This window comes from Hemibagrus wyckioides, linkage group LG15, assembly GCF_019097595.1.
Source record: "Hemibagrus wyckioides isolate EC202008001 linkage group LG15, SWU_Hwy_1.0, whole genome shotgun sequence".
In the NCBI taxonomy this organism is placed as follows: domain Eukaryota; kingdom Metazoa; phylum Chordata; class Actinopteri; order Siluriformes; family Bagridae; genus Hemibagrus; species Hemibagrus wyckioides.
Window position 1 is genome coordinate 4,152,074 of NC_080724.1, and position 27,673 is coordinate 4,179,746.

General features: G+C 37.2%; 1 protein-coding gene across 4 annotated transcripts; it reads right to left on the reverse strand.

Moving 5' to 3' along the window:
• Window positions 1-216: 216 nt before the first annotated feature.
• On the reverse strand, window positions 217-27,302 carry LOC131366445 (synaptonemal complex protein 2-like). 4 transcript variants are annotated; one of them, XM_058410949.1, is made up of 49 exons: window positions 27,101-27,302; window positions 26,913-26,992; window positions 26,157-26,196; window positions 25,055-25,189; window positions 23,626-23,754; window positions 23,102-23,206; window positions 22,096-22,120; window positions 21,878-21,963; window positions 21,596-21,690; window positions 21,470-21,504; window positions 20,164-20,306; window positions 18,165-18,217; window positions 18,002-18,047; window positions 14,913-15,017; window positions 14,759-14,819; window positions 14,435-14,583; window positions 14,090-14,164; window positions 12,717-12,845; window positions 10,531-10,636; window positions 10,206-10,357; window positions 10,038-10,112; window positions 8,376-8,442; window positions 8,241-8,292; window positions 8,027-8,121; window positions 7,585-7,838; window positions 7,164-7,276; window positions 7,042-7,078; window positions 6,884-6,930; window positions 6,764-6,806; window positions 6,619-6,662; window positions 6,463-6,520; window positions 5,837-5,999; window positions 5,366-5,430; window positions 5,092-5,253; window positions 4,715-4,997; window positions 4,563-4,624; window positions 4,180-4,441; window positions 3,870-4,090; window positions 2,785-3,030; window positions 2,651-2,699; window positions 2,409-2,579; window positions 2,082-2,171; window positions 1,805-1,965; window positions 1,581-1,675; window positions 1,390-1,489; window positions 1,194-1,252; window positions 588-666; window positions 448-504; window positions 217-354 (listed from the first exon to the last, which is right to left on the reverse strand). In XM_058410949.1, the coding sequence occupies exons 3-49, from the start codon at window positions 26,178-26,180 to the stop codon at window positions 277-279; spliced, it is 4,941 nt and encodes a 1,646-aa protein (XP_058266932.1). In that variant the 5' UTR covers window positions 26,181-26,196; window positions 26,913-26,992; window positions 27,101-27,302; the 3' UTR covers window positions 217-276. The 4 variants fall into 4 exon arrangements, with proteins under 4 accessions (XP_058266932.1, XP_058266933.1, XP_058266930.1 ...); XM_058410950.1 differs by having other exon boundaries at window positions 1,805-1,962; window positions 14,759-14,822; XM_058410947.1 differs by having other exon boundaries at window positions 14,759-14,822.
• Between the last annotated feature and the right edge of the window lie 371 nt (window positions 27,303-27,673).

Below are 27,673 nucleotides of genomic sequence, written 5' to 3' on the forward strand. Positions count from 1 at the left end.
GAATGTAAGTGTCAGGGGTAACATTTATTCATGAATAAATTTTTTTTACATTTTATATGTTTTGACAACTGTCTCTTTCATAAGATGTTCTTTTCTACAGCTGTTCATTATTGATATTTAAAATCACCATGTTTCAGAGAGTTAAAACCACAAAGCTGTCCAACAGGACCAAAACAAATGAAACAGAAAGTGGAAGAAATTATACTGAAACTATATTGCTGTAAAATAAGAACCTGCTTTTAAACCATCTTGAACATTACTTCCTCCGGTTGGTTTCTATCGTAAAAACCTAGGTACATCTGAAAGGAACAAGGCCTGTAGTCCTTTACGTACACTTTTAAACTCTTCCTCGTGCTAAAAAAAGAAAGAACAAATCATTTTAGTTTGACAAAATCAAAAACAGTTGCTTTTAATGAATGGAAATTCTGAAGTAATACTTCTACCAACCATCTGTCTGAATAGGTGATCCTGAACAGATGTCATATCTTTCTTCATCAAATGCATCTGGAATTACATTGAAGCATGGAAGTCTTTCTTTTAGGGTCTGAATGGGTAACGTACTTCTATTCAAAGCATTGAACACTCACCTGTGAAAAAAAGATCTGTTCCTCACAGTCCGTGTTTTGGCACAGATTTGTTTCGATTGTGCTTCTTAAATTATTTAGCCTGGAAAAAGTATGCAAAATGAACAAAGGTAATTACTGCGGAAAAATCTAATTCAATGCACTGCTGCCAGGTGATTGGCTGATTAGATAACTACCTGAATGTGCATGTGTACAGGTATTCCTAATAAAGTGCATATTACTATTACAATTACTATACAAAGCACTTTTATTAATGTTAGCTGCAGATATAGGCCAGAGATATAAATAAGGAAATACCCCCATCCTTCAGTTATGTTACCCCCAGTTATCAGTTTCAGGGTTCCTGAGCTCAGGTTGTAGTTCATCTGCATGTTCTTCCCCAGTCTGTGTGATTTTCCTCAGGGATGTATGGTTTCCCCCCACCATGCAAAACATGCAAATAAGTGGACTGGCTAAGATACACTGTCCATAGTTGTGAGTGTGTGTGTGTGCATGGCGCCTTGGGATAGACTGATGTCCCATCCAGAATGTATTCCCAACTCACACAAAGTGTTCCTTGGATTGACATTAATATATAATTAATTGCTGCTGTTTAAACAGATGTCTCACCTTTGTGTTCCTCGCTCCTGGTAAGCGTGAAAATCCAGGGTGTGCTTCTTCCAGTAAGTCTTTAAAAAAGTCAAACAGAAATATATGTAGGACTGAACTAAAGGTTAGTGCTATTTATTAATACAACAGTTAGTAAATCTAATATTTAATATATTATTAGTTGACATTATATTGTGTGTGTGTGCGGTTTGTTTACAGTCAGCTCTGCTTCCATGTTCCGTAGTGTTGTGTCATCTTGTTCTAAGTTTTTTATTTCATCCATTAGAACTTGTTTAACTGCCTCCAGCCTCTGAGACCTACATGAAAGTTTACAGGGAAAATGTCTACGTTTAGAAAATCAGCCAGTGAAAATAAAGTATTTGTCACCCTGGCGCTCCAAAGTCTGACCTGTACTCTTGCACTTTCATGGTTATAGTGGAAACATGCTGCCTGCAGGTCTTTAGGGACTGCTTGGTGAACAGATCCATTTTCCTTGAGCGGTTCTAAGATACAGTCAATATTGCAAAACACCATCTCAGATATGTCATATTGCTATATATTCATATTATTCATTTTTGGAACTCGACATTTAGTCGATAATATTACTCAGTAATATTCGGGACTTCATCTACCTCAAATTTTCGCTTAAGTTCAGAGCTCAACTGGCGACATACATAACCCATCTCCTGAGATGTGCTCACTTCAGACTGTACAAGGTCCATATCTGCCTCCACATTTCCTTTCCAACAGCTCGACACCACTGTGGACCGCACTTCCGTGTCTTCAGTAACTGCTTATATGGCAAAACCCAATAAACACATTTGAAATACTTTGCATATCTAAATAACAATTATCATGGCAAAAACATGTGTACATTAACATTTAAATTGGAAAGCCATCATATTTTACTTCTACGTCTTGGCCCTCTCCCAGTACCCGATCCCTTCTCTTTCTCCCCTTCTTCAGTACTGCTGTCAACTTGTATGGGTTGTTTAGAGCCTGTACCCAAAAAGAAGTTTCTATTATATATATATATATATATATATATAGATATATATATATATATATATATATATATATATATATATATATATATATATATAGATATATATATATTTTTTTTTACATTCCCATTAGTTACAATTGATTTATGCTCTCATTAATTACAAAGAGGATATCACAAATGATTCTCTCTGCTGTATGTCACAAAAGCAGTAGAATTATAGCAATAGTAACCTTTTTTCTTAGACTGTTGCTTGACAGTAGGTTTGAACAGCTTTCTTGGCTTCATTCGAACAGCATGTTTACTGGGCCCAGCTTTAATCCTCTTGTCATATTCACTGCCATCTTGTTCAGAAAGACTTGTTGAATCGCATGAGCTGTGCCGAGTGCGACTGGTTGCTGGACCTGATGATGTAGTTGTTTAGATATGGATATCTGAAAACAGGTTTGTAGTATTTGAAAAGATTTGGTATTACCTGATTCTGCCTTTTCACCACTGGTTCTCTGAACAGATGCAGGTGTTTTCTGTGTGAAGTAATTTATTATTAGAGACAACATTTGCACATAAAACATATAGCCACGTTTAGCATAGGACAAGAAACCTGTCTACCTCAAGTTCAGTGCAGATCGTAGCTATATTGTTCATAGATGTGTGTGATGATTGGCTTAATGTCACCAAAGAGATTACAGACTCTTTATCAAAGCTTGTCTGCAGGACTCTTTGGCTGGTGCTGTTTAGAAAGCCCCTAAGATCTTCGTCTTGGTCTGGAGAGTTGAGCATGGAAGGACATTTCTCCTTAGCAGTGGAGGCAATGATGGGATGGAAGAAAAGCTGCTCAGGTCTCAGCTCATCATTCTGAAACAGACCAGTGGAATAAGGGATGGGCTACATATAAGAACATTTCAACAATTTACTAAGTATATTATGCCTAAGTAACTAGATCATTTCGTATCTTTTTCATGTCTTTCACATACATTTTCTCTAAGTTTGCTAGAAAATATTTTAATACGCAATAACTGCAAATATTCATAATTTATAAATAAAAAAACATGTTTTCTGGTCAGGGCCGGATTTGTTATACCCAAACCACATCTAAACGACAGAAGTACCTTCCTTTTACGTACAAGTTCATTGTCTTTTTGTTGGGGCGATACCTGTTCTAAGTATTGCAGGCAGTTCTGCTTAGTATCATGCTTCTTCATGCTTGTTTTTGTTAACGCCCACAACTCCTCACTACCTACAACCTTAGTGACAAAGTGTTCTTATGCAACAGTAGTGATTATATTTCATTCACTGTCTGTACCGCTTATCCGATCTATCATCGGGTCACGGGGAGCCTGTGCCTATCTCAGGCGTCATCGGGCATCAAGGCAGGATACACCCTGGATGGAGTACCAACCCATCGCAGGGCACACACACACACACTCATTCACTCACGCAACTAGTGATTACATGATATGGAAAAATATCTATCAATAGACATTTTTCAACTGATGTATCAACATAGACAACAGACACAAATAGATATCATTAGACATATTTTCCTATCGTATGTATTGTCATACTGCACAGTGTGACTGCACAGCAGTGCACTTTACCTAAACGTAGACTCTTCAGCCCTTTTCCTGTCGGTTAAGTAAACCATGCTATAACTGTAAAATACATGGTGTGGCACTACTTCTTGCCAGACATACCTCTTGAGCACTTTGTCGCTGAGCAGCAGGGGTTACAAAAGGTTGAGGAAGTGTTCTGACAATATCCTGTCCTCCTGAAGACTTATAGAAGGAGGAAGCTTGGATCCCTCTAAGATGGCTAGGCAAGTCCAGGGGAGGAGAAATGGCACCAACGGGAGAGATGCACAAGGGTTGGAGAGGTGTCAGAGGAGATCTAGGTAACGATGCATTTTTCTCTGCAGCTTAAAGAAATAACACACATACCTTAAACATCAAATAGCAGCAAACATTTTTTTTTAAATAAAGTTGTGCTATAAAGTTAATTACTTACATCTCGTTTTCTCAATCGAGAATGGCGAAAAGCAGAAAGAGGTACTTTTTGAGGCCCAAGATTCTTTTGTTGAAACTGGAGAAAGCAAATTCTTCCTTTTTTTTAACCATTTAGAACCCAATATTTCACTGAACTCATTCTCCTCCATAAAGTTGCCACTCGTCACTGGATGTGTAGTGGCTATTCCTGGTGTTTCCTTCTCTTTCTCAGCTTGTTCAATTATGCCACCTATCTTTCCTTCTTGTATTATGGCCTGAGACTTCTATGGTTGTTCAACCATTACATTCCATTAAGTAAGAGTTGAACAAATGAGTTCTTCGGTTGAAGACAAAATAAGAAAACATATAATGTTCAGATCTTTGTATAAATGAAAAAGTCTATACCTTAGACATAGGACCCACAGGTGCATGAGCAGATCTCGGCATGGTTGTGCTCTTCTCTACAGCTAATGCCAGACAAAGACATAAATAGATTTTACAGAACCAAAAAGGCAAAGCTTTTATATAAGCTTTTAAGGCAGAAAAAAATATCTTACATTTAATTATGTTAGAAGGGAGAGCAGAAGGACAGATAGGAGTGATTTTCGGGACCAAATCATGTTCCTTTCCTTTGGTGGGCCCCAGAACAGTTGCAATCATCTTCTTTTGCTTTGATTTTTCATAATTAGATAATTCTTTTTCCTCTTTCTCCTTCACAAGCTTATGCACTTTATGTGACCTGACGTGACTGGTTTTTTTGACAGGTGGCTTGACTATAGCAGGCCTGTTCAGAACTGAATCTGTCCTCTGAGGCTTTTCTGGCTGTTTGATGATAAACTTCTGTTTAATGAGACATGAGTTCAACATGTCACTGACTAGCAAACACACAAAGATTGTGGCTCAGACTATTTATAGAGATGTAACAGAATCCTGCCTTTGCTGGAGGTTGTTCATCGGTTTCTAACTCGCTCTCAGATTCAGACAACTCTCTGTAGGATCTGGTCATAACTGAAGTTCTTTTGGGCCTATCTTTGGGCTTTCTGCTGGCAAGATCCTTGGTTGTCTTATTCTTCTCTTCTACAACCTTCTGCCTTTTCTGAAATTTAGTTAAACTCAGCATAAATAAGTAAAAAACACAATGCTTAATTAATTAGCTTTAAAAAGAAAATCATGACATCATTCTTCTTCAGGAGTCTACATTTACTCACCCTCTTTGGTTTAGGCAATGCTTTTGCAGATTTTGGAGAGGGTATGGGTATGTTTGGTGTTTCAACTAAAAGACAGTAAGAATTTTATTTACAGCTTCGTTTTCCCATTCCTAAGGCAATACGGAGCAAATGCAAATTTGAGCATAATACAAAACAGCAATCACAGGGTCTTATTTAAAGATCTTTCAGTGTAGTTGGGAATAATTGTATCTCTAGGCTAAAACCAAGCCAAAACCAAGCCAATACAAATTCTTTGTGGTAATATATGTAGATAAAATGCTATGTATATGTTGAAAAAATGCCAATCACCCATAAAATACCAAATGTGACCCCCCCACCAATAAATAAATAAATAAATAATAATAAATAAAAAAAAATCAACTCAAGAGTGCAATCTAACAGTGGGGCTACCATTAAAACACTAACTCTTTCTCCTTTTATAGATTTGTCTTGAATGTGCAAATGTCATACATGTTAAGGTTGTAGGATGACGAGTGGGCTTAACTGGCTGTCTCGTGTAGTCTGCCACTTTAGGCTTAGGTTTCCTGTTAGCTGATGTTAGCCAGCTAATATCTGTCATATTGTCGGTATCAGTGTCACTGAACAGATGCTTCTTCACATTATGACCAGCAGGCTAAACACAGACAAAAACGTACAAAAAGCACAAACACATACATTTTGAAGTAGAACAGTAAACAGTCTCCTCTGAAAATATTGGAACATCAAGACCACATCTTTTGTTATTGGTACAGAGTGAAGAAATTCAAGTAATTAAAAATATTGGAATATGGAAATATTGGCATAGACTTAACCTTTCTGTAAGTGAAAGGTCAAAGTCTAGAAAAAGAAAGTATCTGCTTGGGATCCAAAACATGTGAGATTATCAGTCTAGCACGGTGGATGTAGTATCACGGGTTGGGCTTGCATGGCCGCTTCTGAGGTAACTTTAACTTACATTGAGACTATATAATCCTATATTTTTGCTCACCTAAAATTCGGCTAGTCTGCCATGTACTAAGCTGTTTAACACAAGAAATGCCTTCAGTGCGTAGCATAACAAAGATTTGGTGTTGCCTTTGTCTTAATGATTCTCTGACCTTCATAGGAGGACACATCTTAGAGGTGCTAGAAAGACTCAGGGAACTTCTGAGTACACTGAAGGAACAAGAGAAGCAAATTAATCACGTGTGCAACTGAGAATATTAAGCCATTTTCACCTTTAGAAAACTGTCTACCACCAAAGGGTTAATTACCTTCTTTCCATTCCAGATATTTCAAAAGAACTCCTATTTTTTTTCTAAGAAGCAACAGACTGAATCAGGTTTACATGAACAGCACAAAACAATGCATAATATATTACAAAATACATTTGAACAAGAACAAGAACAAGGCTTTTACCTCACTGACCTCTGGCATATTGAAACTGAATGCATAAATGTCCCTGGCAAAAACAGTAAAACATTACAGAAATGCATTTCAAAATAATTCAAATTCCTATTCCTAATATTAAAGCAGTACTTATTCTGATTTGACGCCTTCTTAGATTGCTTAGCAGAGATCTTGGCCTGGAACAAAACTCATTTCTATTAATAATTGTGTAAAAAAATGCAGTGGGAGTAGATTTCTTAATGTTTTAACCATCGAGATAAATCAAGCACAATTTTGAGAAAACTTACAACTGAATTTGGACACCAACTCTTGTTGAAAATGTATCTACAGAAGAAAGCAGAAACAGACTAAATATAGAATAGACAGCTAAAGTGAAGAAAAAAATAATAATACAATGCATCTATTTTACCTGCTAGTTGGTGCGCTGTTAAACCAGGAGGGACGCTCCTGTGCTGCTGTACTAGTGTGATTATAATGACTATTTATCTGCTTCACCATGCTCTTGGCTGCTTTCTCTGTCTTCTAAAGAAAAAGACAGAAGGAGAAAAAGTGAATATAGTTATCTCAATTATTTAAACCTCATATTCATGTAGACATACTGAACCACATTACATTCAGGAGGCTGTCCTAATGATAGGTGTGTGTGTGTGTGTGTATGTACAAATTTTTTAACAAATACTTAATACTTAACAAATACTTTTAACAAATACTTAAAACAACTGTAACTAAATATTTTACTCTACATAATAATTCTAATCACATATTTAAAAAGTATTTGTTCATTTTTTATAACTATATGCACAAGAATGTGTTGTGGATGTTTTTCTCACTGTAGTGTTGCTCATGCCAGCTCCATTTCCAGTTCCACTCTGTTCAGCTTTAGCACGTTTAGTTTGGGGGGGACTTTGTGCCTTTTTCACAAGCCCAGCCTCTTTCCCAGCAGTGAGAAGCTCTTGTGGGTTTTGCTCCTGCTGTTCACGCTCTCTCAGCACCTGCTCCAGCCTTTGAGTGAGCTGAGCATGAAGCTGTTTGTGACTCAGTCCTTCAGAACTGCTCTGGGCTGACAATGACTGCTGTGGAGGCTCTGGAAAACAGACAGATGCAGAACATGTTGTTCAGATGCAGAACATTATGATCATAATGTTATGATCACTGACTGGTATCTGACATTAACGCCACTAAGAGTGTTCTCGTGCTGCTAGTAGATAGCTGATGAACCCGAACTAATGAGAAATTGAGTTAAGTTTTTCTGTCTCAAGACAGCATAATCACCCGCTCTGGACTGATGTGAAAATTCACGTTGACCTGGGAATAATGACCCAGACACAGAAGGTCTCTTTTTGTAAAAGCAGCTGGGACTTGGTAATCTGGCAATGGAATAAAACAAAATCTTCATAAAATATTTACTAGTGTCAACAAATAAAATGTGAACGAAACTCTCAAAATGTCTTATAAATGTTAAAAACAAACAAACAAAAAAACTTACATAGACTTTTCTCTCCACACAGCTGGCTGGGAGTCTAGTACTATACTGTTATCTAAACAAAATATGTCATTGAAATATTTGACAGGTTATTAAACATAACAAATCCTTTTGAGTGAACAGATGGCGTTACTATACCCAAAGGCTCTTCCTGGAGCTCTTGTTCAGCTTGCACCATTTCCACTACTTTCTCTATAGGAATGTGCTACAAAGACAGTACATTTTGTTTATATTAGGGCTGAGGAATGATAAAACAGACAGAAAGAGTGAAACAACAGGTCAGTACTGTACTGAACATACAGTCAAGTTCTTAAATATTTGGACACTGACAAAGTTTTTGTTATTTTATCTTTGTGTGTTGAAATTAGAATCTGATTACAATTCCAAAAGGCAAACTTATTATTATTATTGTTATTTTCATCCAAATTGAGTGAACGGTGTAAGAAAAAAAGCACATTTCATATGCGGTCCTCCAAAAGTAATCAAACAACTAGGCTGCTCAGCTGTTCCATAGCCAGGTTTGTGTTCTTACCTCATTATTTCACTTAAAAATGAATCTGCATATGCAACCTCTGAGTAAAATTATTTATAAACATTGTTTTATGCAAAGCCAGATGAAAGACAGCTTAATACAGCTTAATGTGGAAGGCATAAAGGACATTACACACTGCATGATTGTTAACTTCCTTCGGCTTAAATCTGACAAGCCAGAAGTACTTACACTTTCTGAGATTCTTTCCATCTCAGAAATATTGCTAAAACAAGCTATGTAATATACCAATACATGATGCACTAATTCATGCCTTTGTTACTCCTAGGATGAATCAATGAAATGCCTCGCTTTTTAAATGATCCAGTAGGTGTATAAACACACCCTTAGCGCAGCATCCAGACTAGAACTTACTAGAACAAGAAGATATGATATCACCCTTATCCAGACTATCACCCTTATTCCAGTCAAATTTGCAGAGATTATAAAACACCATTTTTTGCCTCATATAACACTGAGACTCAATCACAGCCTTAATGTTTAAGTCAAGACTTTAAATATTTTTGCTTAGTCAAGACTTCTTCTCTTTCTCTTCCCCTTCCCTAATTGTCCCCCTCCCGCTTTGACACACTAGTCGAGTTACTCCTAAGATAACAGTTATCCTGGCTCGCCGAATCTGCTTTATCTATACTTCTGCTTGGAGTTCTCATCACCAGAAAATCACTCACTGCTGCTTTGGATGTGAAACATAGACAGCCTTGAGATCACTATTAGATCCAATGTTCTTCCTTGCCTAGCCTTAGGACTGTAATTGTACCAAACACTTTTGCACTTCTCCAATGGTGAACAGTTGATAAAGTCAACAAATAGACTTCAAGTTAAAACTATAATGAATTTAGAAATTACCCTGATGTTCATACTCATTAGTTGTTCATAATTTCCCGTTTTCTTTTGCTATATCATAAACTTTAAAATAAATCTTATACAATTATAGAAGGGAAATTATCTGGTGTCACCCAGATAAGGATCTGCTCCCTTTTGAGTCCGTTTCCTCTCACGGTTTCTTCCTTTAGGCAGTCTCAGCGAGTTTCTCCTTGCCACTTTCACCTCTGGCATGATCATTACGAATAAACTAATTTATTAACATATTTCCAGAATTTATCTGTTTCTAAAAGGCTGCCATGTTTATTGTAGAAAATATACAAAAATAATGTAATTTAACTGAACTAAAATATACCGTGTTTGGCAGCTAAAATAAAAATAACTTTGTCAATGTCCAAATATTTGTACCTGACTGTGCTGTATCTTACCCGACGATATTTTCCCACCACTTGTAAACCTTCCTGGCCTGGATGTATATATGGGCTCTGTAGATCTGGAACTACCTATTTACACACAGATGCACAAAGACACGCAACTCATATGTACTAAAGAAGTTTGGCCTTTTAGGGGACTGTTAATTGCAAATTACTACAGACCTGTTTCACTGAGCTTTCCCTTTCCACACTGACTGACTTCACACCATCAGCTAATCTGGCAGTTAAGAGCTCTTTCAATTCCAAAGTTTTCCTCTTCACTGAGGAAGCTACCATCTCTAGAGCTGGTTTCACCTTAGCCTTCCCTGAGGCAGCTATGGACAGACACCACATGTGAGAGAACAATATATATACAGTATATATTAATCTTTATGTACTTTCTACAGTCACAGCTGCAAATGGTAAAACTATACACAAACGAGAGAAATACTTTATGAATGCTTTATTTACATCAAAACAAATTAAACAAATGTACAGTTTGTCTTACATTCAGGCAACACACAGCTAAAAGGGCTTCTGCCAAGTTTACACCCTGCGCTGCCAGAGACATACATACATGACTCTGACACCTTACTCCTTAATGGGGTTATCATCTGAAAAAGAGAGAGAGACAAATCATCTTTGATATCATGAACATTTTCTGAATGATAAAATATACCAGTAAAATCATTAACATGAACTCTATTATTAAACATTATATAAACATTATTAGAATGGTTAATTAGTCTGTTTCTATGTCTGTTTCATTCATCTATCTGCAGTCTACAAATTTAAGTTTCAAAAGATAATGTAAATCATTATGTATTGGTATTACTTAATTATTACAGATTTTACACATTCATAGAAAATTAATGGGCTACATACAGTAATGATAAAGTCATTTAATTCGATACATGAACAAGTAATTTTTATTCCCAGGGCACAAAGGACAAAGACTTTTGCACACTCTTCTTGCATTCAGATCGCACCACAAACCTGCTTAAAGTGTGATGGGGTTGTCGGGACAGTATACCAGCCAGAAAAAATCTTTTTTTATAGATTGTGAGGGTATGTGCTGTGCTTCACAACATGGCACAGCAGACATGGCTTTCTTTCCTCCTCTCCCCTAATCAACACCCCGATTAACCAATTCACATCTCTACCCACCAGACGAGTGCAATCTTCCTCCTGTGAGACTGGCCGTTGTAAATAGCTGAGACTAATGCAAAAGTATATTTTTAAAAAGCCCCTTAAATGTTGTTTTTCTTCTTCTTTCGACTTTTTCCGTCAGGGGTGGCCACAGCGAATCGTCTCTCTCCACCTATCCATATCTTCTACATCCTCAACACTTACACACACTAGCTTCATATCCTCATTTATTACATCCATATACCTCCTCTTTGGCCTTCCTCTTTGCCTCCCGCCTGGCAGCTCCATGTCCAACATTCTCCTACCAATATACTCACTCTCCCTCCTCCAAACCATCTTAATCTGGCCTCCCTAACTTGTCCCCCAAACGTCCAACATGAGCTGTCCCTCTGATGTACTCGTTCCTAATCTTGTCCAACCGTGTCACTCCCAAAGAGAACCTCAACATCTTCCCCTTAAATGTTGTTGATCCATATTATTTTTTATTTAAGTTTTAAACAGAGGTAATTGTGCCTTTCGTCTAGATCTCCGACACAACAATGCTTTGCATTCCCCAAAATTCATTTTTCCCCTCTCGTTTTCAATGCTACCTCACTCAAAAATTTAATGTGACATCATAAAAAATTTAAATATGTATGAAATACATTGACTGTTTATGGGTATTTGTGGGCAGTGAGTGGGTGGGGGAAAAGAGGCTTTTTCACCTGCGCACATTTTTAAGCACAGTTAGAGACTGCTATGTGTGAAAGTCCTCAGAGAGCAGCAGTTCTAAAATACATCTGAAATACTCAAACCAGCCCATTTGGCACTAACAACCATGCCATGATCAAAGTCAGTGATAACAAGTAACTAAAGCTCTTGATTTGTATCTGCATAATTTTATGCATTGTGCTGCTGCCACACAATATATATATATATATATATATATATATATATATGTATATAAACAAATCCATACAAAAACCTCCGAGAGCAATTTCTCCCAACCATACATGAACAGTTTGGTGACAAACAATGCCTTTTCCAGCATGATGGAGCGCTTTGCCATAAGGCAAAAGTGATAACTAAGTGGCTCGGGAAACAGAACATCGAAACTTTGGATCAATGGCCAGGAAACTCCCTAGACCTTAATCCCATTGAGAACTTGTGGTCAATCCTCAAGAGGCGGATGGACAAACAAAAACCCACAAATTCTGACAAACTCCAAGAATTGATTATGCAAGAATGGGCTGCCATCGGTCAGGATGTGGCCCAGAAGTTAATTGACACCATGCCAGGGTGAATTGCAGAGGTCTTGAAAAAGAAGGGTCAACACTGCAAATATTGACCTTTTGCATAAACTTAATGTAATTGTCAATAAAAGCCTTTGACACTTATGAAATCTTGTAATTGTACTTCAGTATACCACAGCAACACCTGAGAAAAAAAAAAATCTAAAAACACTGAAGCAGCGTACTTTGTGAAAATGAATATTTTTTTTTCATTCTCAAAGCTTTTGGACAAGGCTCTAAATTCTGCCATGTCATGAAATTAGAATATTATTACCTGCTGGTTGATGTGTTGGGCATCTCTCTCCTGTGATGACAGTGACCGACAGCGGGTCTCATTCCTCACAGAATAAGGTACATTTTTTTCCACATGCTGAGAGGAACCCTGACTCTCAGGAAAAAGAACCTGTTTACATGACAAAATCCAGCAGCCAACAAAACTAGATTAAACATCTACCTTAACCATGTTGAAATGCAAAATATGGTTTTATTTGGAGAAAATTAATGTCTAAGAGTGGTTTATAAGTCCAGAATGTGAACGGTAACCAATGCAGGGTTCATACAGACATCACTTAGTGACAATTTCATACAATATAAATGGCAATCTAATCTAATCGAGCAGAATGTATGTACATATAAACAACATGCAAGAAAAAAACTCATATAGCTGAAGGTAAGTGACATGATCATGAGTTAAGGTTGGAAAATAAACACATAATGAACGATAGAACTGCAATGTTATGACATTCTATTGTGCCCCACAGTGTACATTTTAGGATGGGGTGTCAAACTCAAAATTTATCTAGGTCATATAAACATTTATGTGAGGCTCTGATTTTCTGTCAAGTATTATGATCTATTTTACTACTTAAAACCAATGACAACCACCATAAGTACAACAGGACGTTTATATTACAACCCTTATGACGACTTGGACCCCCACACCCTCTTCAAAATACATTTGTAGAAGAATTTAAACGGACTTGTCTCTGCTAAGAACGCAGGTATATCACCTTATCACCAATCTCTATTGTCTTTGTGCTTTTATTTGTGTAAATCTCTACACTGGGTGTTACATTTTGATTTGGAGTTAATCACACTGAAGACAATTGGTTTCTGAATAATTTTTCCACCCACGTGGAAATGCATTAAACACAGCCTATTCAATGAACAGACATATAAATCTACCCAACCCTGTTAAAATGGCTTTTAACAAGTGAGATACCATACATGCTGTGGAAGCATTTTTACATCACAAAAACCTAGCATTGTAACAGGGATGTAGACTTTTTATACCCATTCTATGGCAAGAAAGCAAGAATGAAGGCTGTCCAGTGTTGCACGCACAATTGCTATGCATCTGCTACCATTTCTAGATATCTACTTTGAAAATATTGAGTAGTACATACTATAATGATTATACATAATCATTATTTAAGTATTTAAATGGTGGACAAACAATTCTATATTACAATGAATAAAAAGTAATGTGAGTACCACACAATTTCAACCAAAATTGTTTCTGCATGAGAACCAGCATGCTATAGTAACACCAGTTTGTGTTATCACAATCAGTGAACATGTGGCATGCTTAGTAAAATTACTATTTAAAGAAACAACATTAGCTCCTAATTTACCCAGATTTCTCACCTGTGATCCTCCTTCATCCATGATTACTTGAACAGTGGTTTTTACCACTGATGTGGTGGTCTTTCTGATAAACTTCTGTAATTGCAGCACATTAGAAAAAATGAAATATTTTTACAGTGATACCTTTCCATAAAGCCTGTGATACCAACAAAATTACATTTAAATCCTGATGGGTTTCAATTAAGCTATTATTTGTGTACTATTTTTGTTTCTTTTAACAACTAGTCATGAACGAAGTACAGAGGTATTACTCCTAATGTGTACAAAATTTCTGGTTCAGCCATTGTTTTTAATCATAAAGTCCCGAATCAATTGGTAAACATTAAAACAAATGCCACAACTTACTTTATTCTTGGTTTCTCCATAGACTTTCTTGGTGACCTTGAGGATGTCTAAGGAGGAACTGAAGTGGATATGGAGCCTGGAGCCCTCAATACTGCTCAGACACATTGGCTCAGTTAGAACCAGCTGCAGCACTTTTATATCTTTCTCTTCTGGAAATGAAAAGACAGACTCTCTAGTCTAGTCTACCCATAGTCTTAAAGCATATCAGGTTCGAATAAGAACCCCAGAATGAAAAGAACCTCATTACAATATGCGTAGTCGGTCTGAACTCTGTGTACCCTGAACATGAGATTGACTAGACTTGTTATGTGTAATATATTTTACCTTGTACTGTATAGCTGTGGACTTCATTTTCTGTTATGCACAGAGTGTCCCACTGGCTCTCCTGCTGGGAAATAAGTAAAAAAAAATCACAAAATATGCCATATGTGAAAAGATGTTAAAGTTCCAGACCAAAAACAAATTCTTTAACAAATACCTTTGCTTGATCATCAGCAAGGCAAAAATAGAAGGAAATGCTCTGGCTTCCTACATTGAAGTCAATCCAGAACTCATGAAGGTTTTCATCCACAGGCATGAGCAACTGTAAGAACAAGTTTTTAAAGCCTGGGTGAGACATTTTTAGAACCATCATAGATTTATGCATGTGCAAGGTTTTAATATCAATCTTGAATCATTTACCTGCTATTTAAAAGAATAATTTATTATAAAGCTGTTTTAAGACGTGAAGTTGCTTTAAATTTGTCATAAAACAGAGGACAGATTATGTTTATTCTGTGAAATACCACACACAATCAACACTATATCTGCTATCTGTATCACCTAATTACTACTACTACTACCGCTCAGCACAAAACTGTATAAACTGATGGTCAGCAACATGGGTGCTAGCCCACCTCAGGATCGAATAAATGTAGTAGGAATGTTTGATGCTTCAAAAATAATTTACTCAGTCTAATCAGTGCTGCAGGATTTTTTTCCCACAGAGGTCAGTTTTTATGCTTTAAATTACATTATTTAACGTAAGATGTTTCACATCTGTATCTGTATTAGACTACTATTTAATATTGCCTGCCATAACAGCTTTGGAATACAAGGGGCCAGATATAACAGATCCTGTAAAGATAATTCAGCTTCAACATGCCTCTTACATGTAATACAGCGCCATCTTGTGGGTCTTCCTAAAATGAAATTGTCTGTGTGGCTTCAATAGAATAAGCGTACTCCTAGGCTACAGACTTAAAAATGCATTGCAAGCAGTATTTTTTAAATTACTTATTAAAAAATGTCTAAAGTAAACAAATGCCATTTAATACATTGCATGACCAAGTGTACTCTGAATGGATTCATATTTCTGGGTTCCACCCCTGGAACAAGACCTAAGGGTGGTGTCAGCACGGTTATCCATTTAACGCAGTTTGAATCAGCTTGAAATGACAACATGGAGCCATCTTGTAGGCACACCACCTGAAAGGTAAAGGCGTACAATTCGACAGATGGACTTAACCCTTACAAATGAAACTTGGCACCATATGCAGTGAATTTACAACATGCACTCAAATGTATGCCGAGCGCCCAAATCCACTGTGCACCCATGCTCAGAATAGGAAGACCTTGCCCATGGAGGAGAAATTAGCATCCTACTCTTAAGTAAAAAAAAAACAAGAGAATGTAACACTGACAAATGGATCGGGTCAAAGTTCTGACAGAGCTCTCTGTTTGCCAGCCAATCTATGCCCCTACGGTCGCAAGCTGTGGGCAGTGGCAGAAATAATAAGGTTTTGAGAACAGTTAGCAGAAATGAGGTTCTTCCTCAGGGTTGTATGGCTTAAACTTGGGTGTTTGGGTGAGGAGCTTGGTGATTGGAAGAGCCTCAGAGGATAGACTTTGAATTAAGAGGATCCAACTAAGGTCGTCTGGCCACCTTACAAGGACACACCAGCTAGATCTATATAAAACTCTTTTTAATTGACACGGGGTCGACCCTCACCCGAAAAAGGGGAAGGAATAGAAGTTAAAGAATAAATATTCACATTTAAAAACAATAATGTATTTTTAAAAAATCTAATTGAGACACTTGTGCTTAACTTGCATGATGTGTGCATGATTGAAAGAGAGAAAAATATATAAGAGAATAATATATATTATAATTAATATATATATATATATATAGATACATAATATAGATATATTTACATGCCAAAAAGAGAAAAAAAACACTACATGACATTTTACTATCTGCAAAATATCTAATCTACGTTTATGTGCTGCTTGAAGACCTGGGGCAAATGAGTTTGACGTAAGCTGCTCTCATTTTTTCACAGCATGCCTCCTTGTTTGCAGTGTTTAATCAGAAAGGACATAATGTTTTCAGGCACAAACTCACCGTTTGCATCTAATGATTTTGTTGTTCCCTCTTTGCACAGGCACAGATGTAGAGTTCAATTTCTCTCTGTTCTTCAAGGTGAGTTTAGGATATGACATTCTCAGTGCAAATGTATTTTCATGTCCCTGATTCATAAAATTAATCAGAATATTAATTTTTATTTTAATGCTGCAATCAAGACAGCATTGCATAGTTTTTTTTTGGATGTTGTTTGGGTACCTGACATTATGCCATCATTCATACACTGTAGATGCAGTAAACCCACATACCCTTTACTGATGTGCAACACTGTGTGCCCTGCACCTTGTGATATGTACGAAAAAAGCCCAACAGACTTTGTGCAAATAGAGATCACTAAAAGTAATAATGTTAATATACTCTAGTAAACGTAATAATGTTAATATAGTGCATCCTGGTTCCCCAAGTATGTGACGCACATGCACCCGGCCATCCACGTGATTTAAAAGAATACGTGATTCATCAGACCAGACCACCTTCTTCCATTGCTCTGCGGTCCAGTCCTGATGCTCACGTGCCCATTGTTGGCGCTCTCTGCGGTGCATAGGGGTCAGCATGGGCACCCTGACTGGTCTGCAACTATGCAGCCCCATACACAACAAACTGCGATCAGAACCAGTATTAACCTCTTTAGCAATTTGAGCAACAGTGGCTCGTCTGTTGGATCGGACCACACGGGCCAGCATTGGCCGCCCATGACCCTGTCGCCGCTTCACCACTGTTCCTTCTTTGGACCACTTTTGATAGATACTGACCACTGCAGACCGGGAACACCCCACAAGAGCTGCAGTTATGGAGATGTTCTGATCCAGTCATCTAGCCATCACATGGCTCTTGTCAAACTAGCTCAAATCCTTACGCTTGCCCATTTTTAACACATCAACTTTATGTTCACTTGCTGCCTGATATATCCCACCCACCAACGGGTACCATGATGAGGAGATAATCAGTGTTATTCACTTCACCTGCTCAGAATGTTACGCCTGATCGGTGTATGTATATATAAGTAAAAACCTTTATATGTTTAGAAACATGATAATCTCCCCCAGATCTCCAAATTTCTCAATTCTGTTATTCTGTTCTCTCCATGTTGCCTGCATGGCGAAAATAGCAGGGCCCTAATTACTCTCTAAAAGGATGATGAATTACCGGAAGCAACTTACCACATGCTCATCCAAAAACACCTCCAGACAAGGATAGGAGTATACACTGAAAGAAAGAAAAATAAATAAATAAATAAATATATAAGTAATTAAAAAAATATACGAATAAGTCCATTGGTAAGATATAGTTAAATAGAAACTGACTCAGAGGTAATAAAGGTACCTTCGATCATCACCTTGCATTCCATTTACTAGATTTAAGAATTTCCGGCAATCCTGGGGAAAAGAAGAGCAGTTAGGGATGTATCAATCCTACTTTTTCCATTGTAGGATGCTTTCACACCGGTTTTTCCTGTTTCTGTTTCAGAATCTCTTAATACTTTTACTACTGCACATAATTAAAAGGTGTAGGTGTGAAAACTCCTTCATTCAATGGTCAGAAAAAGGATAAAATCAAACAAACCTATTTCAACTGATCTTAAAATTCACATTAGCCTCACATTGTGATACATTTTTGTGCATCACACCCCTCATTTATTTTCTCCTTTTGTCTGTCAGCCCAAATGTTGTCTACAACCCAAAACACACGCCAGGTTTGGTTCATTTCCTATAAAGCTATAAAGTAATTCACTCTCTGGCCTCTCCTATATTCTCTCTCTGGAAGCTAATGAAAAAAACTTTGGCATTAATGTAATCTTATAATTCATGTTACAGCTGAAACTAAGACCAGGGCCTGTTAGTACATCTTTGGCAAGTCAATTATGGAGAGGTAATTAAAAAAAGGATCTGACAGATTTATTTTAGTTTTAATTCACTATTTCAGAATTTCTGTAGGGGAATGTTAACATATACTACGATGATCTCTTTAAACAGTCTGGAAGTTTCTAAAATTCATACAATGACTTGTAGAAAGTTTCTGACTGGCCAGTGGAATAAATAGAGTAAATTGAGGATGTGGCTGGCTGTAAAAGGACCTTTAGGCTGATTCACAAAATTGGTCCAAAGGATTAACTGAAAACCATGACAACAAACAAAATAACGAAACTGGTGAGGAAATTGGAGGTATCAAGTAGTAAATATTTAGATCCACCATCAAGAGAGTCTGAAAGACTATCATATGAGGAAGAAGTCCAAAAAAGGCAGGTAGGATATGGAGGAAAAAAGGTGAAATAAAAAAAAAAATTGAAATAAACCTGTCTCTTAGGTATTATTTTGAAATGACTTCTTATGTAAATAAAGTAGATATCAATTAATTGACTTAACACAGGAATGTCATAGTAAGATACTCTGTATTGCCAAAAGTTTTGGGACACCCCTCCAAATCATTGAATTCAGGTGTTGTTTTTCAGGGGTTGGGCTCGGCCCCTTAGTTCCAGTGAAACGAACTCTTAATGCTTCAGCTTCATACCAAGACATTTTGGACAATTTCGTGTTCCCAACTTTGTGGGAACAGTTTGGGGATGTTCCAACATGACTGTGCACCAGTGCACAAAGCAAGCTCCATAAAGACATGGATGAGCGAGTTTGGTGTGGAGGAACTTGGCTGGCCTGCATAGAGTCCTGAACTGAACACCTTTGGGATGAATTAGAACAGAGACTGCAAGCCAGGTCAAAACTTCCGATTTAATATGGAGTTGGTCCTACCTTTGCAGCTATAACAGCTAAGGACTAAGGGGCCAAGTCCAACCCCTGAAAAACAACACCTGAACTCAATGATTTGGAGGGGTGTCCCAAAACATTTGGCAATATAATGTAAATTGTATGGAGTTGTTAACACTTGAATGACCTCGGTTTATTCAATTAAGTTTAATTCAATGTATTTGTATAGCAAATTAACAATGAACATTGTCTCAAAGCAGCTTCACCGAAGAGAAGTAACTATTTATCCCTAACATTTATGTAAACTTATTGACTCAAATGTACATCCCAAGTATCATATGAATTTATCTGGGATGTCTCTAGCCTTAATATATTAGGTTTATTCATATATCTGATTAAGTAATGCTTTTGAGAAGCTCAGATATCAAAAGAAATAAGTGCTTAGTCATATAAAGTAGGAAAATCTGATGAATGAATGAACTAATGAAAAAATTATTCAATTAATGAATCTGATAATTTCAGTTCATTTTAGTTTTATGTCAATAGTTAGACTAGTGTCTCATAGTCCAAGTCTTTCCTTAAGAAATTCATGCTAAGAGTTTCATTAGCACATGATTACTTACAGTCTCAAACTCTGAGTCCTGAATCTTGTTGAATGCAGAGGCAACAAATTCCATTCTGAACAACTGGTCAGCCAGGTCCCTCCGCTGGGCACGGGAAGTCATTCTACACAGAGCCTCCATCAAAGCCACCTGGAGATCATAATCTACACAGTAGCAGGCATGTGCATTAAAACATTTTACAGGCAATTCAAACAAATATATGTAATGTAACATGAACATCTAGGTACATATATTTCATATAAAAAATTCATTTGTGTATTATATGTAACCTTCCCCATGTTGAGAAATGAATCTTGCTGTCCGTGTTACCACATATTTTCACCCCCAAAAATATAGAAAACTCTTGAGGCAAAAGACATTTAAGGTGTAGATACATGCCCTAGGTACAAAACTGTATCTATAGGAAAAGTACATTCCCTGTTCACCCCTAATTATGACAGCTGGCCAATCAGAAGCTTTGTTATGTCTTTACATCATATCCTCAAGGTTGTCTAAGGAGGCAGTCAACTTATTTAGGGCTTAGATAACAATTGCGCAGTGTTCGCAAACTTCTATATACAAACAAATGACCTTAGGTGGCAACCATATTACCTAACAGATCTCAACATGTAGCCATTTTTAACCGAAAATTAAACCAACATTGAGAAACCAGTTGGGAAAAGTATACCCTATAATACAACAACATGTAGAAGTACATTTAGCAATAATAACCTGAAGAGGTAGGAGAAATACTAACCCTGCATTTGTTTATGCACAGCTCTCTTAAGATCCTGCATAGCATCTAAATAGCATTTAGGTTTGGACTTGGCTGTTCCAACACCTTCATTTCTGTGCTCTTTAGCTATCCAGATGTTGATTTGCTGATGTGATAACTGCCCTGTTGCATGACACAATTTCAGCCAAGATTAAGCTGCTGGACAGATGGAGTCACATCTATCAAGGTCTCTGTGGTGATATGCTGTGTTTGGATTTCATCAAATGCAGCACTGTACATGATGACAAAACAACATCAACACCTGGCTGCTAATTTCTCTCTTGATTATGGAAGTAGGAAGGGTGTACCTATTTATTTCCCAGAAAGTTGGTTTACTTTTTGGGGGAAAAATGACTACATACTGTTGTGTCTGTTATTTTTAATATGTCTGATTATTTTTGGTGAGGACTACACAATTGTTTTTTTTAGGCCACCATGAATAAAAACATCGAAGGAAGTACTTTTGACCAACAACATGAAATGTGTGGAGTTGTGAAAAACTGAAATTAGCACAGGTCCATAATAATAATGCATTTAGCAATAATCACTAACCTCCTCCCTTGATAATTCGACTAGCCAAATCACTCCTGTAGGCAAAGAAGTATAAATTTAGTAACACATGAAAAACTGTATTTTACAGTAAGAATATATTTAAATATGATAAACACAGTTGTGTACATGACACTTGATGCCTCTTGGGATGAAAAGATCTTTTTCTCTTTCTTCAATTCTAATGGGATCATTCCTAATATCATATTCAGTTTCCTCACCGCCTGATAACAAGAAAATAAAGAAATAAATATCTCTTTCGTAAACATTGTCAGATTTATTCTTAGAGAGAGCATTAGGGTATAAAATCAGCAAATTTATCTCTGGTAACAAACATTGAAGGGCTTCCACAATTTAAAAAAGTGACAGTATAGTATGCAATTTTCTAAAATAATGAATTGTACGACCTACCTCTTTTTGGATTAGAATGTTAACCTGGGGATCAGAAGCCAATTTGCCAATATAATGGAGCAGGGATTCAGTTACTTGGAAAGTACCTTGCAAAACACATAACACAATATTAACACAATATTAAACTTCAATGTTTTAATGTGTCTTAATTATATATATATATATATATATATATATATATATATATATATATATATATATATTAATAAGAAACTTACCCTCTTTACAACTTTCATGAATGACCTAAAGGAGCGTACAAGAAATTAGAAAGGACAGTAATTCTGTTCAGTTTAAGCACTGTTGGTACGTCTGAAATACACAATATTGCGAAAAGTTTTGGGACATGCCTCCAAATCATTGAATTCAGGTGTTGTTTTTCAGTAGTTGGGCTCGGCCCCTTAGTTCCAGTGAAAGGAACTTTTAATGCTTCAGCTTCATACCAAGACATTTTGGACAATTTCATGTTCCCAACTTTGTGGGAACAGTTTGGGGATGACCCCTTCCTGTTCCAACATGACTGCACACCAGTGCACAAAGCAAGGTCCATAAAGACATGGATGAGCGAGTTTGGTGTGGAGGAACTTGACTGGCCTGCACAGAGTCCTGACCTCAACCTGACAGAACATCCCTTTGGGATGAATTAGAGCGGAGACTGTGAGCCAGGCCAAGACTGCGACGTCTGCCTTTACATACACATGAATGTAATATGGAGTTGGCCCTTTGCAGCTAAAACAGCGTCAACTCTTCTGGGAAGGCTTTCCACAAGGTTTAGGAGCATGTTTATGGGAATTTTTGACCATTCCTCTATAAGCACATTTGTGAGGTCAGTCACTGATGTTGGAGGAGTAGGCCTGGATCACAGTCTCCACACTAATTCATCCCAAAGGTGTTCTATCGGGTTACGGTCTGGACTCTGTTCAGGCCAGTCAAGTTCCTCCACACCAAACTCACTCATCCATGTCTTTATGGACCTTGCTATGTGCACTGGTGTGCAGTCATGTTGGAACAGGAAGGGGTCATCCCCAAACTGTTCCCACAAAGTTGGGAGCATGAAATTGTCCAAAATGTCTTGGTATGCTGAAGCATTAAGAGTTCCTTTCACTGGAACTAAGGGCACAAACCCAACCCCTGAAAAACAACACCTGAATTCAATGATTTGGAGGGTTGTGCCAAGACTTTTGGCAATATAGTGTAATTAGTTTAGCAGTAGCAACACTTGCTCACCATCAATGCATCAAAGAAGTCTTCAGCTAAGTTGACAAGCAGCTCATTCCTTGTTGGTCCAGCTTCAACCCATAACTTTCTTAGTTTCTCAAACCACTGGACCAGGTAAACATAAAAAGTTTCAAGTCATAATCAAGTTAAAACTGCACGTGACTATTACATGACTAGTATTAAATAGGAATCATTATATTTTAGCTTTGAACTGACAATTCATAATATTCATGTCACTGATAAAAAAACACCAATTTTGTTGGGAACCCTATATACATTAATTATTATATACACTTCCTACATTGCACTAGGTTCATTGGTGTAATAGACTGTGAGAACTACATGTTCCTAAAAAGAGCAATTAAAATTACTGAAATGCTGGCATAGTTGTACTGCAACAGCTTATATACTTGCACAAATAACTGCTATTTAATATAAATAAATAATTAGCATTTAATAAGACACCGACTTCATAATATTTTTTGTGCAGCCCAAATATGACATAAGTAATAAGACCATCTATCTGTACTTATCTTTCTCACAAGTCCTTGTGATACCATCGATGATATACCTTCACCCTCTGGAAAGACCAGTGTGTTCCCAAATTTGTTAAAGATGGTAAATACCACAGAAGCATTCTTAACATTCTGCTGGTCCAGTTCCTACATAGAGCATAAGTCTTTATTTAATAAAATACATTTTACTGTATATATACACCGATCAGGCATAACATTATGAGCAGTAACAGGGGAAGACTGATGATCTCCTCTTCATGGCACCTGTTAGTGGGTGGGATATATTAGGCAGCAAGTGAATATTTTGTCCTCAAAGTTGATGTGTTAGAAGCAGGAAAATGGGCAAGCGTAAGGATTTGAGCGAGTTTGATGAAGGGCCAAATTGTGATGGCTAGACAACTGGATCAGAGCATCTCCAAAACTACAGCTCTTGTGAGGTGTTCCCGGTCTGCAGTGGTCAGTATCTATCAAAAGTCATTCAAGTCCTGTAAGTATCCTTTAAGTTGCAAGGTGGGGCCCATGGACTCTCTGCCTTGCAACTTATAGGACTTAAAGGATCTGCTGCTAACATCTTGGTGCGAGATACTGCAGCACACCTTCAGGGATCTAGTGGAGTCCATGCGTCAACACGTCATTCAGGGCTGTTTTGGCAGCAAAAGGGAGACCAACACAATATTAGGCAGCTGGTCATAATGTTATGCCTGGTCAGTGTATAAATACTGCTCAAAAAAATTAAAGGAACACTTTGAAAACACATCAGATCTCAATAGGGAAAAATATCATGCTGGATATCTATACTGATAAGGACTGGGTAATGTGTTAGGAATGAAAGGATGCCACATTATTTGATGGAAACAAAAATGATCAACCTACAGAGGGCTGAATTCATAGACTGAAATTTCATTGCAACTCAAAATGGTACTCAGGAGGAGTTGGACTACCTGTGCAACCTCTGTAGGGTCCAGGTATTGCCTCATGCTACCATTAGTGACACTGACCTTAGCCAAATGCAAAACTAGTGAAAAACAGTCAGGAAAGATGAGTAGGGAAAAAAATGTTGGAGGGTGGGGTGGGGGGTGTCTCATTGTTGTCCATCTAGTGCACATGTTAATTTCATTAACACCAAAGCAGCTGGAACTGATTAACAACCCCCTCTGTTACTTGACTGACCAGATCAATATCCCAGTAGTTTAATTGACTTGATGCTATACTCTGATTAAAAAGTGTTCCTTCAATTTTTTGAGCAGTGTTCTCAAGTGTTCTCAAAGCTGATGTGTTGGAAGCAGGAACAATCATAAAAATCCGAATGACTTTATCAAGGGGCAAACTGTGATGGCTACAAGTTAGTCTCAGCATTTCTGGTATCCTGTAGTTAGTAGCTACCAAAAGTGGTCCAAGAAAGTCTTCAATTGAAAGTGGTTTTAATGTAATGGCTGATGTTACTCACCCTGTTGATTAGTTTGTCCAGTTTTGAGATGAAATGTCTGGAGCATTTTGAAGTAACCCCTCCTCTGGTCTCATTTTGTAACTCCTCCAAGGGGCGGAAGTTGTGTTTCAAAGCCTGGTCTATCGATTCTTCCACCTGAGTGCACATGTTAAGAAGGTTTGTGCATTTATAGTGCAAAAAAATGAGGGAGGAGATTTTTTTGGGCATACACTGATAGAAAGAGCAGGACAAGCATGCTAATAATGTATGTTGCTGTTGTGAAAGATGATGTTTAAAAGATGGAAGATATTTGTGGGGCTTTTTTCACCAACATTTTGGGTTTTTTCATTTGTGAATTAATATATTCTGTCAGAAACAGCAGTTTTTGTGAGGTTTCTCTGTACTTTACACTAAGTGGGTGTGTGTATGCATGCAAAAAGCTTTTAAACCAATTCCGATCCAATCCTTGAAGTTATTTATGTGGATCAGACATCTCTGAGACTTTTATAACAATATTAATAAATTATAATAATCTTTTTAAGGAATAAAATAATTTTCTTTCATATTAGTGTTCCTGTTGTTTTACTTGTGCTATGTTGTTCATAGGGCATAATGTACTTTTGTAAGACACAGAGTTCTCCACAAAATGTTCAATATCACTGAAATTTTATGAGTGCAATCCATCATTGCACCGTTGTCCCCATACCTGCACTCTTGTGAATATATGAAAGCACTACTGGATTACATAAAGCGTATGGTGAACTGTTTTATGACCTTTTCCAGCCCAGTCCACACTGGATGATCACTACCTGGGTGTACTGGTGTCTCCTGTTTTATAAATTAAACACTGAAGGACTGTGATGTTTAGATGGCTCTATTTCCAAAATAGAAAGAAATCAGGGAGTGAAACTACAGCAACCCTGACTAAAATGAATGAACAAACAGATTTGCATAGACTTTGCACTTTGTCCAGTACTTTCCCATGTTAATCTCTAGAGCCTCCTGCAAACTTCGTATCTTACCAACTGCTCATGTGACTGGTTACTCAATCAGACAGGATCCCAGTCCCTGCCCACATCCTACCCGAACATTATTAAGGGGAAAAAAATAAACAAATTCTCACCTGTTTATCCTGATGACGTGCCATCACATCTGTATTTTACCTAGAAATATCACTGATTCAATGAACATAATCACAAGTAGACCATATTGTGAATTTTATAAAAAACACATTTAAATGCTTTCTCTATACACCGATCAGGCATAACATTATGACAGGTGGCGTGAATAACACTGATGATCTCCTCATCATGGCACCTGTTAGTGTGTGGGATATATCAGGCAGCAAGTGAACACTTTCTCCTCAAAGTTGATGTGTTAGAAGCAGGAAAAATGGGCAAGAAACAATGGCCAAATTGTTGTGGCTGGACGACTGGATCAGAGCATCTCCAAAACTGCAGCTCGTGTGGGGTGTTCCCGGTCTGCAGTGGTCAGTATCTATCAAAAGTTCTGTAAATATCCTTTAAGTTGCTAGGTGAGGCTCATGGAGTCCCAACCTTGCAACGTACAGGACTTAAAGGATCTGCTGCTAACATCTTGGTGCCAGATACCACAGCACACCTTCAGGGATCTAGTGGAGCCCATGCCTGGGCCATGACAGGTCAGGGCTGTACAATATTAGGCAGGTGATCATAATGTTATGCCTGATTGGTGTAAACACACTCTGGGAACGTAAACTATTATAAGATATTTCCTATTTTACATTCTTTAGTTGTTCAGTGAGTCCTCCTTTATCTATATCTTTTATTTTCCTGGCTCTATTAATCTGAAGAACTAGTTGTTTCCATAACTGGCAATGTCACTTTAATTAGTAACTCACCTAATAACAGCTAGTTAACATCGAACTTCTCGGGATTATTACCATATCCTGTATTGTCACCACAGGCATTAGATATTGACCTGTTCAAGAAAAAATTAATATATATTAACAGAACCATAACACATTCTTAATACCTAAAGTTAGCGAGCTTCGTTAGCTCATAAAGACTCGGACGGCAGACATTTTACCTCAGCTCTGACTAGCGCGTTAACGTTATCCAACTCTTAATGTAAATCCTAGATTATACCAACTGTTTATAAAAAATCTTTTAAGAAATAATGTCTAAATAAGAATAACAGAAGCGACTTTTGAATGGTTAGGACAAATTTCAGGTAAACCGGTTTCAAAAGACCTGTTTTTTCCTTCAGAAACGCTGCGCGGGAAAAAAAAAACAAAAAACAAAAGCTCACGCGCAACGACTTTTTATTTTTTAATACTGAAAACGAGCCGTTTAAAAAAAAGATTCGAATCTTTTAAGTGACTCCTTCAGGTTCTTTTATACAGAATGTACTGTATTAACTGCTACAAATATAACTACTACTAATAACAAATAATGGAAGAGCTGAAACTCTCTATTACAAAAGGTTTTATTATTTAATATGTCTATATTTTGTTTCATAAAACACATCAGCTATATAATAAGGTGCAGGCATGTGGATAATTGGGACAAGGAACTTTATTATTTATTTATTATACGAACAGATATGATACGAGGACTGTTTACTATATTTTATAAATAGACATTTGACATAATTGCATAC

Coding starts and splice junctions, on each gene's coding strand:
- LOC131366445 (XM_058410947.1), bottom strand. CDS start 26,180: ATGGCACGTCATCAGGATAAACAG. Junction 21,691..21,877: donor ACATTCTAATCCAAAAAGAG/GTAGGTCGTACA, acceptor TCTTGTTATCAG/GCGGTGAGGAAACTGAATAT. Junction 3,031..3,869: donor AGCGACAAAGTGCTCAAGAG/GTATGTCTGGCA, acceptor GGTCTGTTTCAG/AATGATGAGCTGAGACCTGA.